The sequence below is a fragment of the Drosophila nasuta genome, chromosome 3 (genome assembly GCF_023558535.2).
Source record: "Drosophila nasuta strain 15112-1781.00 chromosome 3, ASM2355853v1, whole genome shotgun sequence".
Lineage (NCBI taxonomy): Eukaryota > Metazoa > Arthropoda > Insecta > Diptera > Drosophilidae > Drosophila > Drosophila nasuta.
In genome coordinates this window covers 49459246-49474572 of record NC_083457.1, presented here as the reverse complement: position 1 = coordinate 49474572, position 15327 = coordinate 49459246, and the positions used below count along the sequence as shown (strand labels likewise).

The window sequence follows — 15327 nt, the reverse complement described above, 5'->3', positions numbered from 1 at the left end:
GCAGGTCCGCATGTGTCCAAGTTCGTAAAGTTGATTCATTCATTGCAGAAAATTTATATGGCCATGACGCGTGTTGTGCTGGAGAAAGGCGGAGGCTGGAGAATGTAGGACACTGGATTTGGAGGAGGTTTGTGGAGGAGACCCTCGAAAGCATCTAAAGCACAACTATAAAACAAGTAAGACTGCGCTAGCTAACATACAAATGTAAGTCTGCTGGACAGTAAAATACGCTGTCTTTAGTTTTAGCCACGAAGCAAAGCCGTTCTACTTCTACTCTTCGATTCTATGAATATAATTTTAGCTACTATTTTAATTCAAATAGAATTGAATAAACCTCATTATCAAGTATTAGTTAAAGATGAAACTTATTTTAGAATTTATATATAAAGCCTATATTTTATTTTTTATATAGTTCTTAATAACCAATTTTTCGTTGCTAACTTGGAGTATTTAACAAATTAAAAAAATAAATTATTTAATTTTACTACTTTAACTTTTATCCCCATGCCAAGACTGAGGCTATAGTTAGTTTTAGTTGCCGCTGCTGTTTCTCTGCTTTTTTTTATTATACCACGCGACCACTGAAGATTAAATTACAAGAATTATGTTGTGGTAAAGCTTCAGCCGCTTAGCTCTTACCCTTTGGACCGTGCGTTAAAAGTTAAAAATTTCAACATTCTAGATCGATCATTGTTCATTAATAGCTTATAGAATGATAGCAAAGTTCAGACTTTTAGCTCTTACCATTTAGCGTGTGCGTTGTTGTCAGTCAAATACAGCGTTTAGCCTTTTAGCTCTTACCATTTTCTTTGCACATTAATAACTTATTCAATGATAACAACTTTCGGCCTCAAAGCTCATACCATTTGACCTGTGCTTTGATACTTGAGTCAGTCATGGAAGTTGTCAGCCTCCTAGCTCTTACCGCTTGGCCCGTGCGTTGATAGTTTAGTTAGTAACATGTATAAAAGTTCAGCCTTCCAGCTCTTACCATTTGTTCTATGCATTAATAGCTTATACAATAATTAAAATTTTCAGCCTCCTAGAAGTTACCCTTTGTTCTGTACTTTGATAGCAGAGACAGTGATACAAATTTTCAGCCTCCAAGCTCTTACCAATTGGTCTGAGCTTTAACAGTTTATACAGTGATAGCAAATTTCGAGCTACCAGCTATTACTATTTCGCCTGTGTTTTGATAATTGAGTGAATGGATGAAAAGCTCAGCCTTCTAGAATATACCATTCACAGTTTACCTTGTGAAAAAAATCAGTCAGTTAGGAAGAAGAAGAGATAATGCTACATTTTGTTTAGATTTAAAATTTAATCTAGTAAATAGTTAAAATTATTTCCTATATTAAATATTGAATTTTGGGATTTCCTTAAATGTATACAATTTTGTTTTTGATTGAAATTTGAATTGAAATGAGAATGTATTTTGATTAATTTTTTTCTAATAACTCATCTTACATTCTCACAGGCCGATGGACAGACACAATTCGAATGATAGATACACATTTCAGCTTATCAATTGTGTAACGCCTATGACACTAAAAGCACGTACAGACATTTTCACAAACTTATCATACCCATCCTATGAAGATGTGATGCAATGGTCGCGAGGTATAATAAAAAAAAGCAGAGAAACAGCAGCAGCAACTAAAACTAACTATAGCCTCAGCCTTGGCATGGGGATAAGGATGAGCTGCTGCTGATGCTGATGCTGATGAAGCCGCTGACAATGACAATGACGATGGAGCTAATGCCACATGGATGCTGCCCCTCACAATCTGCATCCCCCCTCTTTGCCTTCCATCTCGTCATCTCTCAGATCACGCATCACGCTGTGTTCGCTGTTCGCTGTTTGCTGTGCGCCGCAGGCAGCCGTTTTGAGTCAAATGATTTATCTCACAGCTGGCTGAGAAGAGGAGCTGAGCTATTGCTCTGACTGCTCTGACTGCGACTGCGACGGCAACAGCAACTGCGACAGCTTCAGCGACTGCGGCTGTTTGTTGTAAATGAAAGCGCCACATCTTGGCCGCCTATTTGCTTATTTGTCGTGCTGCCAATTAGACGGTCATATGTCAGGGACACTGAGCACAAACAAGCAGCGTCCTTCAAGCCGCAAAAACGTTTCACGATTCGCATTTAAACAAAAAAGCAGCCGTCGCAGGCAATAGAATGTCACTAATTGCAACCTTCTTTCAAATGCAAATCTAAAATTGTTATTAAATGAGTTGCATATAACTGCACATTTTGAACTATTTGACTTGCCTCACTTAAAAAAGGGAATACAATTGTATTTAAGTTCATTGTTTATGAGTGCACTTGTACTTAATTATGTATGTAAATTCATTACATATAACTGCACGTTACGGACTATTTGTCTCGCATATTTGAGATAATAGAAAGTACTTTTATTTAAGTGCATTACTAATGATTTCAAATATTCTTAATTCAATATCCCAGATAATTGCAGTAAGTTCGACTTAAATGAATTGCATTTAACTGCAAACGTCGGTTTATTGCATTGAATTCTCATTTAATATTAAAAACTATTGCATTTAAATTCATATCAAGATACTTTCACTAAATTGCAGTTAATTGCATATTATAATCTTTGGAAATATCAATTATTACTATAAAATGTTAAGTAAATGGCATAATGCGGCTCATGCTTAATCTTCTTTCTTTTTAACATTTAATTTTAAATGAAAAATACGTAATTAAACATCCATCACCTGTTAAATATTGCACGATTATTGGGACTTAAGTGAGCATAAGCTTATATTATTATTTTGATTGTAAATTCCTGTTATCTGCTAGATCTTACTGTTTGAGTGGCATTTATCATCGCTATGAAGAAATTGAAGTGTGTCATATTATTTTTTATAAGTTAGATTCGATTTTTAAATATTGTGATTAAATTTGGCCACTAACTCTTCGGCTTGCACTTAAGCAGAAAGCAGACTGAATAAACAATTATTAAGTTTCACAAACTTATACTTTTCTGAAAGTTTATAGAGCTCAACGCATTGCAGCCTTTTTCTTGCGCCTCGCAATCTTGGCCAGCTCCTGATCCGTGGGCCGACGATCGCTATATCTCGCCACCCAGGCTTCGGCTGTGCTATAAAACTTTTTCGGATCATTCTGAAACTGACTCGCAATATCCATAGAATAAGGATTCTCGGGTTGCGGATCATTAATGGTAGCAAGCAGCACATTGAAAATTGAATCCATGCGGGAAGTTGGTATCCAATGCTCCGTTTCGAGGATGGGCAGGCAAACCTGAGCACGTTCATTCACATTCGGATGGTAGATCTTGGTGTTGATGTGCAAACGAGGCGGTCGAAATGGATATTCCTTGGGAAAGTCCACTTCGAGTTTGAAGGCGCCCTTGTCATAGGGCGGAGTGTTGGGCATGAGCAGAGCAAACCACTTGAAGATGTTGTCCTTCTCTGCTTCAAGGAGTTGCACTTGCTTCAGCTCCTTGTAGCCCATCATTAGCTTGAGTTCGTTCTGCATGCGCTTTGGCCCATCCATGATGGGCTCCTCCTTCGCCATGGTGACTAACCAAAAGGTTTCACTTGCTGACTATTTAAAAATTCAGCTACAATTTTGTTCAAAGTGTTTCTCGCAGTGTACTGAGAGAGAGCAAAGCAGAACTCTAGAAGTAGACATAATGCATGTGAGTTGGAACGTAAAAAAATCCTTTCACATTGACGTTAATCCCCGAAATACCCGCTAAAGCAGAGAGAGCGAGAGCGAGAAGCGAGCTTGTGATGTGAACAGACTCTGACAGGCAGCACATTAGGATCAACTGGGAAATGTGGAAAAACTGCGAAGAACTGGTCAAAGCAAGGCGAAGTCAGTTGGCAAATGTCTGAAAGGTTTCGCCCAATACAATTCCACAGTAAGCAAAAGGCGCAAAACTTTGTTGTTGCCCATCATAACTCCCTGCCTCGAGTCCTGCCTCATGTCCTTTGTGCCTTGAATTATGCAGTGAGCGATGTCGTGTCGCGTTTGCCTTGATTGACATGTGTGAAGCAGTCTACACTTTTGATATGATTGCCATTGACATTATAGTTTTCAATTAGCTGAACACAGCAAAGAAGAGGAGAAGGTCCTGAGCTAGAGGCCTCTAGCTCAGGAAGAAGTAGGAGACTCTACACCGCAATTCCAGCGAATTTTCGTGCTCATAAATATGTAAAGATTTGCAAAAAAGCATCATAAAAGCCCAGTCAAAAGGAAAGCAAAGGCAATGACAGATGAGTCGACGCTGTTCGCTTTCGCTCCTGCTTTCAAGCTTGATAACAAAAACATGAAAATTAAATATCAAAAATATGCGAAGCAAACATACAACAAGGAGCCCTGTGAGCACTTTGTGCGTGTGTGTAATTATTTATGTTGGATGTCATCATGATGTAAATGAAACCAAGACGAGACGCTCATTCGTTCGCTGGTCTTGCTTGGCCGGAAACGCAGCATGACGTGATGTGCCGGGGCGCTCAAGCATAATTAGGATATACAAAATACATAGAAATATATCTTGATGTGTGCCTAAGTGTGTGTGTGTGTGTGTGCGCCATGTATGTGCGTCTGTGTGTAGGTGTAGCCGTGTAGTCGTCGTTGTTTGTGTGCCAAATAACAAATCTTGAGCTTCAATCTGAGAATCGCTTTTGTAGTCGACGCGAATATTACCTGTAAATCGTTTAGAGCTGCACAAAGGGAATATTTTGAATACTTTATCATATAAATATATCAGTCAACAATGTTTAGTAATTGGAACAACAATATTAAGCACTTGGGAAGTATGTAATGTTTATTTTTGACTCAGAAGAAACATTTTAAGGCAAATTGCCAAGTTATCGCTTTCGTTATTACACTAATTAATAAACTGTGAAAACTCTAACAACTTACTTCTCAATTAAACGATCACTCCTCTTAAGTAAGGATCTTAAGATATGATTGTTAAGACCTCTACTTTGGGCATACTTTGAACCCGTTTTTTCGAACCCCCTTTTTCAATTATAGAAGAAGAAAAAATAAATTTTACTACTTTAAACTTAAGTTCGATATGTTACCTTTATAGAGTACACTCTTTGAGAGCAATTTAAAATACAAAAAAAACGTTTTGAAACCTTTTTGACAATTTGTAGGCAAATGTATAAATTTTACTATAAGAACTTTCATAACTGATATCTCTTAGTAGAACTTTTTCTTTTGGAGCGCATTTTTAAATGAAATTTGGCATAGTTCTTGGTTTAAAGCTAATTATAGACTAAACATAATCTTTTCTTTAACATAGCTGACTTTACCCAGGAAACATATGCCAAAACTTTTCCTTTTTGTCAAATCTTTTATATAATATGTTTGTTACTTCTAAGTTGACAAATGATCTCTTACAAAACTACCCAAAAAATTCTGCTTTATATTAAAGTTCTTTCTAATTTCTGAGGAACAGTATGTGAGTATTGAAAGTTACTTCTTATATATGAAAACATAATAGATAGTGATATGAATTTTCTGTAGTTTTGTCTTTCGATGAACTGCGTTTTAATTTTCTTATTACCTCTATAATCAGATTAAGTATTTGTTACTGTTACTGTTACCCACAAAGCAGACAAATTAAATTAATTGCAAAATTATTAATGCAAGCAAACGGCAATTGCGAAAACCAAAACAAAGATGTAAATCATGAAAAGTGTGTGTTGCAATACTGAATTCGATTAATCAGTATTATCGATAGCACGTCAGTGGCCTAAAATGCCCCACGCATGAGCCCAGGAATAGCCTGCAACAATAAGATAAATGCCTGGCCGAGAGAGAAAAGCAAAAAAAAAATAAAGCGACCATACCCAAAACAACTTGAGGGCGAAAAGTGGCAGCCAAGGCGTCTGACAGCGCTGCGGGACGCAGAAGGTTGCTTGGTGACGCGAGGGGTAGAAGAAGAGATCGAGGAGATATTGTTGTTGTCGCTCTTCCTAGTGTGTGTGTTGTCAGTGATGCCATCAACATTGCCGCCATACTTTTAGCATAAACAGCCGGAAGCGGAAATGTTGATGACGCTGTGCGCTGCCGCTCATAGATCTCTCTTTCACTCTCTCTCTCTCTCACTCTCTGTGTGTGGGTTTTTGTCTGTATATTTCGTAGCATCATCCGCGCGCCTGCTGTCAGTGCCACTCCCAATCTGCAAATCCAATCCCCCGGCCCTTGAACGCGTCTGTCATTTGTTTAGCTGTCATTGCCGGCGTATTGCCGTTGACAGCTCTCGTTGGGGCAGCTCTGGGAGGGAGGAGGAGAAGCAAGGGGAACCACGAGAGAGAGAGAGAGAGAGAGAGAGAAATTGCGATTTTTCTGGGTGTTTGTTTGGCGCCAAGGCGCATGGAGAAACTTTTGCTACGCCAAATGAAAAATCAGCCGAAAAATTAGCCGTCGCCGCATTAAATCTAATCTGATCCGATTTTCTATTACCAATTGGCTGGCTTTGAGTGGCACACACGCTCAGTCTGAGTGTGTGTTGGTGTGTGTTGTGTCTGTATCATGCTGTCTGCCACTTGCCACACAGATTTCCGCTCTTCTCTTCTTTTCTCGCCTCATGTCTGCATGTGTGCATTTTAATCTTTTTATCGCACTCTAACACTTTGCGCCTCAATTTCTGCCTTCAGCTTCTGGCCTTCACGCCTTTTGTTCCACGTAGGCAGTGCTTCATTAGTCCCCCTTTCCTCTTCTTCCCCCACTCTGATATTTCTTTAACTCCGCGCGAAAAACGTCGCGTGCGGCTTTTTGGCCTTTTTTTTGTATTCATTTTCATTTCCATTTCCATTTCCGGCTTGTCATCGACCCTTTCAGCTGCCTTTTTTGTGTGTGTTGTTGTTGGGGTGTCGCTTTCGGGTCTGTTGAGACCCTGATATATGAAGCGATTAACATTAAAGGTGCCTAATTGATTTTGGGCAACATTGCAATGCAAAAACACTTGTGTGCGGCAATTTCAAAATGTCTGTTCAAGTAAAATTTTCATTAAGAAATTATCGCTCGTGTTGCTCAAATTTAAATTAATTATATATGGTTTATCATAAAGTAAATGGTGGCATGCAACCCAACGACAACTTGCCACCACATGCCGTAGGCACAAATACAGACACACACATGCAACAGATTATTTATGCCTTCAGTGAATGAACCGCTTCGATGGAGAAAAAGAGAGGAGCATGAGGATGCAACTGAAGTCGACTGTCGAAGTACTCGTGTAATATTAAATTGCATAAAGTAAATAAGAGCACACATCCACACTCACACACCCACACCTGTGTGCAACAGTGCCTGCTAAAAGTTGAGGGTTGCATTTCGGTGCAATTGGAATCAGTTGCCAAATGAGCTGGAACAAGTTAAATAACTTAATGAAACGTTTTTCAATCTATTTTTAATACAAAAATGTTGAAAATTCGTTGTAAATATTGACACTGTCTGGTTAATGAATTTATTTTTGTGTTTACACTCCGCGTGTTGACAATTTGCGTTGATATTGATGCTGTCTGCGCAATTAATTCAAATACTCGTATAAAAATAATTATATTTACTTTTGAATTGTTGGGTAAAATATATTCCAGATTCGAAAAATGTTAACAAAGAACTATTTGCACCTTTCTTACTTGTTTTCTATCAATAAAGAACATTAAAATATTCGCAAAATTCATAGGGAAAGCGGAACCAAAAGGAGTTGATTATTTAAAATAAAAGAGAAGTAATAAAATGTTATTTCTAGATGAGTTTTAAGCGAATATATAAAATTTGTATTATAATATTTTGAATTTCTTCTTACTTTGTATATAACTTTCCTACTTAAGATGCATAAAATATTCATATGTTTATTACTTAAAATTTATTAATCTAAAAGTGTAAAAAGTTTTTAATTCTGCTCAAAGGCAAAGCAAATGTGTTGAGTAAATATTTGTATAAAATTACTTAATAACAGAATTGTATTAACCATTAGCAAAATTATGGGTTTTATGTAAAGTCTTTATCGACATTATGTCAACACTTTTATTGCCTATAAGAAGATTAAAGAAGAAGCCGCAATTTGAGTCTTGGCAAAGCCATAACTCATATTAAGCCTCGTGTAGCCATTAAGCTAGTTTCGGAACTAGTTCACAGCGAACCAAAGGAACCAAGATAGTGAACCACTTCTAAGACTGCAAGAGGCTTTCAGACTCTCAGACGACTGCCTTGCCTATCGAGTGCGGATTAATCAGGACTCACTTTGTCATAAATAATGCAAACTGAACCGAGCGTTGCACAGACAGGCAAGAAGTGCAAGGGAGTGAAAAAGAGGGGGAGAAAGGGAGTGAAAGCGAGACGCACACACGCTGCAGGGCATTGCTCAATATGCAGTTAGCTGCTCTCAAACGTGGTGCAATTACTGCAAACTGCGGCTTTACTTTCCAGCTCCTCCACTTGCCTGTCGTCGTCTGAGCTGCTATCGCCTGCTTGCCTGCCTCGTCTGCATTTGGCTTTCTGGCAGTCAACGGCAACGTCATTTGTACTTAATGACTTTTCAACGTCGTGTGCGTGCAACGTCGTCAGTTTGCCTGCGCCGTCGTCGTCTTCTTGAGGCCCAAAAAATAAAACAAACCTCGCTTATTGCATTAAAACGTTGCAGCATTTAAAGTGCGTGTTGCCACCTGTTGCACGTCCGATGTTTAATTGTTGCACGAATTTTGTGCAAATCGTGAAGTGCAAAAAATAAAACAACGCTTTTAGCTGGCTTACTTGATGCTCTGCATGTTATCACTCTGACCCACATCTCAGAGCTTAGAGCAGCTTAGCTCTGCTGGCCGCTAAGTAACTAAGTGCTCGTAAGTAAAGCTCATATTTCGTACCACATAGCCACTGGCAACTTCAAAGCTATCTTCAAAGCACCTCAACCCAAAATCCAAAACCCAAAAAGAAAAAGGCAACAACAAAATAAACAACGAAAACGGAAAAAATCTAGAGAAAAACATAAAATAAATCGCTGAAACATCCAAATCAATGGGCAGCCACACGGCAAAATAAACAACAAAAGCCTTAAGTGTATGTGTGTGTGTCTGCTTATCATAAAATGTTTAATAAAACACATCTGGCAGGCACTGTGAACTGTGAGAAGAGAGCGCAGGTCGTCGTCGCTCACAACAAATATTATTATATATGAGCCACAGCGGGATTTGCTTGCTTGAAATGGGACCGAAATGCGGCACGTCGAGTGAAAATGATTTAAAATATTTCTTTTGACAGCGGCGCAAAATGTTTTTCCTTTCTCCTTTCGCTTTGCCCCAATAAGTATGCTAGCCTTTTTTCCATCTATGTTGCTTGGCTAGCGCTTTACCCCAATAAGTATGCTAGCCTTTTTTTTGTGTTATTGCGCTTTAAGCGCGCGGCACATGAAGCTGAAGATGAGGAAGTGTGAGGCTATTAATAATAAAGCAAAGTCTAAAACGAAATTCAATAAGCGTGATTTGAACAGCCAAACGACGCCCGACTCCCAAAACCGGTCAACAAGCATACATCTTTCTCTAGAGAAAGGAAAGGGAGAAGGAGGAGGGGAAAGAGAACTCCCGCCCCCATAATTTAACTTCGACTGGTCACCGTCGACTTCGACTTCGACATCGTCGTCGGCGGGTTTGGCAAAATATTTAAGGCGGTTGGCCTAAGGATGCCAATAAATCAAAGTGGAAAAAAGGTTGCCGAACAATGTGCGGCATGTGTAGAATTTGCTTGTGGACCACACACACACACACACACACGCGCGTACACACGCGTACACACACAGAGACAGAGAAGGACAAGCACCCATATAACATAGTATGTGTGCACTCAAAGAGTTGTCTGTTCTCGGAAGTGTGAAAATTATTGAGTCTGAGTCGTTTCATTGTCTTTAAACGGCATTTACCAAACGAAAAAACTAAATAATTTATATCTTAAATTTAAATAAAGATCAATCAAAGTGGAAAGGTGCTCTTCAAGCAATTTAAACAGTCAAATCTAAATTTAAATACAAAAACGAATGCAAATAAATACAACCAAATCTGAATAATTTATATGTTAAATTTAAATAAAGATCAATCAAGGGGAATACGTGATTTTTAAGCAATTTAAAGATTTTAATGTGAATTTAAAAACGAATTCTAAAAAAACCTTTTGTTTTTTCTCTTTCTGACTTTCTAAAAACTATCAAATACTTTATTTATATATATAATATATTTTAAATAACAATTCATAGGCAGAGTCAAATAGTCAGCATTGTTATAAAACTATTAAAAATATTATTAAATATTTCATTTTGAAAGAAATGCCAATAATATTGCTCAATACTATCAACATATTTAATTTTTTAACAAAATATCGATTCAAAAAAGAATGAAATTATTTAACTTGCTCTACAAAAATAAAAGCTGGTAATAATTGCATTAGTTGGCAATAAATAAAATGTAATTATGTAATTACTAATTCTCTAGGAATTAAGCAATCTTAATAGTAGCTTGAAAGCTATTAAAATTTTAAACCAATTAAAATAATTATCTTAAAAGTAAAGTAATCTTATTGATAAATACTACACTTGCACTACAAATTTCATAAATTCACTCCATCTTAAAATTCAGGTCGACCAACACCAACAATTAATAAAAGTGAACAATATACATTAAAACTATAAAAAAATGTATTCAACTACTTAATTCGAAAGAAAATCCAACTAGATTGCCTGAAAACTTTTAAAATATTTTAAAACGTAATACAATATATGAAAAAAAATTAAATCTTTTCGAAAATCGAAAAACTTGCTCCTAAAAATCTTATAAAATGGATTTCATTTAAAAGCAGACAGCAACAAAAATGCTTAACAACGAAATCAATATAAAATTCAATTGATTGAAAATGCAAATGAAACATAAAATGTTGGTAAAAATATAAAATAAAGAATTTGAAGCTTTAAAGGTCTTGCACCTTGGACTAACGGTTTCCTGGTTATATCCACAATGAGAGCCAAAGGCAAGTGTCGGAAATCTATAAGCAAGTATTTGACCAACGTGCAACGTGCAAATGTCCAACAAAGATGCATGCCACAAGCAGCTAAAGAAGAGAGCGAGGGAAGCAGGGAAGGGAAGGGGAAGCAGAAGGGAATAGAAGCTGGAGAGGAGCAGAACAGAACAGAGCAGAGCAGGCGTGGTGCGTGCTAAGAGCGCAAAGCTTGTAAGCGGCTTAAAGTTGTACAAAGTTTTTCAAGCGCATTCGCCAGTCACCAAAGGCGGCAACGATGGCGATGACGATGGCGTTGGCGATGGGCGAAAAAGTTATGAGTGGCTCAGGATCACACACACACACACCAACACACACACTCACTTGAAGCAGTAGACAAAGGCATATGTAAGCTGGTCGCGGCTCTATTGCAAGTCCAAATAATAAAAAAAAAGCAGAAAGGAAACTTCGAGTTGCGCCACCAACAGCGTCGCATCGTCGTCAAGTGGCAAAGTGTGTGGCATGCCCCGCTGGAGCATGTAAAAGGATTAAGTTCGCTTAATATCATTGATGAGCATCGTCGAGCCACACCCAAGCTGCTTCGCCCTCCCTCTCTTACCATCCTCAAACTTCTCCCTTTGTGTCAAGACACAGAGCTGAGATTTGCTTTGAGCTGTTGAGTCAATACTTAGCTGTTGAACTGAAGTCGCAGCTGCTGCATTCACATTGAGACTGTGGCATGCAGCAAAAGATATTTAAGTTGCCTGCCACTGCTCCATTCCAAGTGCCACAAATGCCAAGGTCATAGAGGGGCTAATTAAAAATGCAGCAGTCGTGGCGGCTCGTTTTCGCAGGCAAAACAAATGATTTTATGAGCACACAGCACTTTGAACACAGTTCACTTTCGGCAACTTTATGCAAATACCTTGTAAGTGCGTAAAGTCCACAATGAAGAAGCAACAGAAGGCAAGCGAGAAAGAGAGAGAGAGAGAGAGAGAAGCAAGCAAAAAGTAGAAGACAACACGAACATAAAAAAATGCAATCGAAACAATACACAAATGTAATGAATATTTACGAATCTGAACAGAGAGTGCAAAGCACATGCGAAATTTCAAAAATATTCCCACACATATATTATCAAAAGACACAAAAAAAAAAAAGAACGTACAAGAGAGTGGGAGGCAGTGAAAGACTCGACAGACAGACAGATTGCCTTTCGTATTTACGCTCGAAAAATTACAGAAAATTTTCATTTAATTATGAAAAGTCTTGGCCTGAACACTGAAGAACAGAACAGAACAGAACAGAGTAGAGAAGCAAGAGCTTCCTTCCTTCGTCCTTCCTTCCTTCCTACGAACAACTTCATTTCACACTCATCACGCCAGCCACGTGCTAATTAAAAGTAAAAGTTGAGAGCGCTCAGCTCAGCACAAGGTGTGGAACAGCCCTCGATAAGCAATTTCGAGCTAAGGGTAATCACAACTCTATCTTTTGCACCAGAGACTTACTTACCCCTTTCAACACACACACTCATACACAATGCTGTGCACACACTCTCCCTGGCATACACGCACTCTTGGGTGTCGTTAGAGCTGCAATGAAAAACATTGATGTACTTCAATTAGTTTTTTCATAGTTGTCGTAAGGGTATTTCAGATGTTATGGTTACTATGAAAAGGTCATTGAATTGGAATATATTATATATATTTTTTTAATATTTTGTATTCGAATTTGTAGAATTATTAAGGAAAAAATACAAACAGTCATTATTAGTAGTTTTCTGAAATATACCAACAGCCAATTCAGTATTTTTTTTTTGGAAAAATACCAACTGGTAAAATTTTCAGTATCATTTTGGAAAAAAATTATCTAATTTCTAATTTTATTTGTAAGTTTGATCTATTACTTAGTAGATAATTAGGAAATAGACAAAATTATTTCAGTTCATTTTGACGTAAATATGGTTTAATATGTAAATCATAGCTTAAAATATATTTAAAACATTCAATCGTTGATTTATTTAAATATTATTTCTACAAGAAGATGAAATAAGCATTATGGATCGATAAAAGTCAAATAACAAGCGTAATTTTGAAGCTAGAGTCTAGAATTTCGGTTTGTACAATCTTAGTTTTCATAATTTAACATTCAATATTTGAAATGTAGTACAATGTAAGTAAACCAAATACAGCTTTTGCTATAATTTTATTATTTTTGTGGTACATTAAGTTGATACTATATTTGATCAATTTCAATTTAATCAATTCCAAATGGGTAACAGCACACTCGACTCTAGCTTTCTTACTTGTTCATATTAAAAATCTGTATTTCTTTATAGTTGCAAATTCGTCCTTTTATTTGCTCGGCTTAAAAATATATATTTTGTATAACTGATTAATTTTTCTTAATATATAAGCAAGTTATCCTGTTATTCTACTCCATTCCATTTCCATTTAATTTCCTTTACTCTCCTTCCTCTTAAATCCCACTTAGGTAAGAGTATTTCCTGTGCAACTTGCATTTGAAAATTTCTCAATAATTGCACTTATTACTGCTGTTGCTGTTCGTGTTGTTGTTGTGTGTTGTGCAGGCAAACATGAAGTCATTGGACAGTAATTTCAGCGTCATAGTCAAAGTCTTGTCATCGTCAAGTCAACATCAATGGGGAATCTTCCCGTCCCCTTCCACCAATTGCCAATGGTAGTGGAATCATCGTTTGGCTTGATTTCCCATTGCCGGAGCAAAGCTGTGAGCTGAGAGAGCTGGCAATCTGCGAAGTAAGCTGGCTCATATTTACAAAATGTCTAATGAAAATATTTTCTTCGCAGCTCGGAGATACTCGAAGAGATCCGGCAACAGATCCCAGGCATCGACTGTCTCCAAGAGACAACTTACGCTGAAGAGGGAAAAAATCAAATTAGCTGCATGAATGACGCTGGCAAATGCGCTTGCCGGATTAACAGGGTGGCCAAAGAACTGAATATATGGGACAGAGTAGAGCTGCTGAACAGTTCAGGACTGGGACAGATAAGATGTGTGGGAGGTGAGCGGTTGTGGGAGGCGTGGCAACTGCTACATCAATGGCAGTTTTTATTTTTGTTGCCTTCTTTGTTTGGCACTGAGAGCCTTGGCCAGGAAAGATTGCAATGGCAATGTGCCTGCTCTTTGTGTGATTGATGCAACTTCATGTTTGTGAGCTAATTGCTGACTTAAATGAAGAGGAAGACAGACTGAGAGTTAGCAGCAGAGAGAGAGAGAGAGAGAGAGAGGGAGAGAGACCTCTTATCGCATTATAACGTTATGCTATTCACTTGTTTACAATTTTTTTGTCATAATTATTTTACAAAATGCGAAAAGCATCAACCTAATGACCAGCAAGACCTGCTGAATGGCATAGAAAGAGAAGAAGATAGTGTAGGAGAGAGAGGGGGTGAGAGAGGGAGAGACTCTACTCTACTCTGTTAATACGTGTAGCCTTGATGTCCTTTATGCATGTGCATGAGTGTCTGTACCTCCAGCTCCCTCTTGCCCTCCCACACAGGGGCAAATCTGGGAAATCTCAACTTTTAACTCTTTTCTCAATGCTTTTGAATGCTGCATGAGCCGAGCAAAAAATCAGATAGCGCATTTAAAATAAGTAGAGAGCACAAAGCGCACGACTGAGTAGATGAGCACAACACAACACAACAAAAAAGAAGCATCAACAACAACAACAACATCAATGGGTGAAAAAACATTGCAGAGGGCGACATAGAAAAAAAAGCAAAAGGCAAAAGAAACAAGCCAGAAGCATAGTTGCCAGCAGCGTGTGGCGGAGGAGGAGGAGAGGGGAAAAGTCGAGGAAAACTGAAAAACTGTATCAAGTAACTGAGCCGCGCCAGAGCTGCATAGTGAAAATGCAACTGTGCGGAAAACTGTGCGAACATTTTCATTTTCAATGCAACTCTTGGCACACAAATAGTGAGACACACAGACACATTCGCACACTCACACATTGGCAGCAGAAAGAGGCAACAACTAGTAGCAAATAGACAAGTTTAAGTACAAAACGTGGCGCGCGTACACACATTCGAAACCGGGGCAACAGCAAAAGAAATCGCAACTGGAATCGCTAAAAATCGCTTAGAAAACCGGGAGAAGCACACATACACAAAAAAAAAACGAGTAAGAAAGCTAAAGTCAAGTGTGATCGACTGTGAAATACCCGCTATCTATTTGAAATAAAAGCAAAACAGTGCGGTATTAAATTTAAAATTAACCAAATTAATATACCACGAAAAATACTAAAAATATACCGAAAAATGTATTTGGTATATTGATATACAACATTCATAATAT

The 15327-nt window shown here is 37.9% G+C and overlaps 1 protein-coding gene and 3 long non-coding RNA genes across 4 annotated transcripts in view; 1 reads left to right on the top strand and 3 right to left on the bottom strand.

The window, feature by feature from the left end:
* Positions 1-424: 424 nt before the first annotated feature.
* On the bottom strand, positions 425-1373 carry LOC132793081 (uncharacterized). The gene is made up of 4 exons (XR_009633070.1): positions 992-1373; positions 745-927; positions 640-678; positions 425-581 (listed from the first exon to the last, which is right to left on the bottom strand). It is a non-coding gene; the product is annotated as an uncharacterized LOC132793081 (long non-coding RNA).
* Positions 1374-2731: 1358 nt separating this feature from the next.
* Positions 2732-3663, bottom strand: LOC132790669 (ubiquitin-conjugating enzyme E2-18 kDa). The gene has a single exon (XM_060799298.1). It carries the CDS (start codon positions 3559-3561, stop codon positions 3025-3027), a length of 537 nt encoding a protein of 178 aa, XP_060655281.1. The 5' UTR covers positions 3562-3663; the 3' UTR covers positions 2732-3024.
* Positions 3664-5393: 1730 nt separating this feature from the next.
* On the top strand, positions 5394-14238 carry LOC132791139 (uncharacterized). Its single transcript, XR_009632872.1, has 3 exons — positions 5394-5464; positions 13483-13766; positions 13818-14238. It is a non-coding gene; the product is annotated as an uncharacterized LOC132791139 (long non-coding RNA).
* Positions 12547-15327, bottom strand: part of LOC132791140 (uncharacterized) — a 119825-nt gene continuing 117044 nt past the window's right edge. The window contains exon 4 of the long non-coding RNA XR_009632873.1: positions 12547-12581. This is a non-coding gene — a long non-coding RNA (uncharacterized LOC132791140). The remainder of the gene's footprint in view (positions 12582-15327) is intronic.

What these genes read in the sequence shown, in the direction of transcription:
- LOC132790669 (XM_060799298.1), bottom strand. Translation starts at nt 3,561, where the DNA reads ATGGCGAAGGAGGAGCCCATCATGGATGGGCCAAAGCGCATGCAGAAC.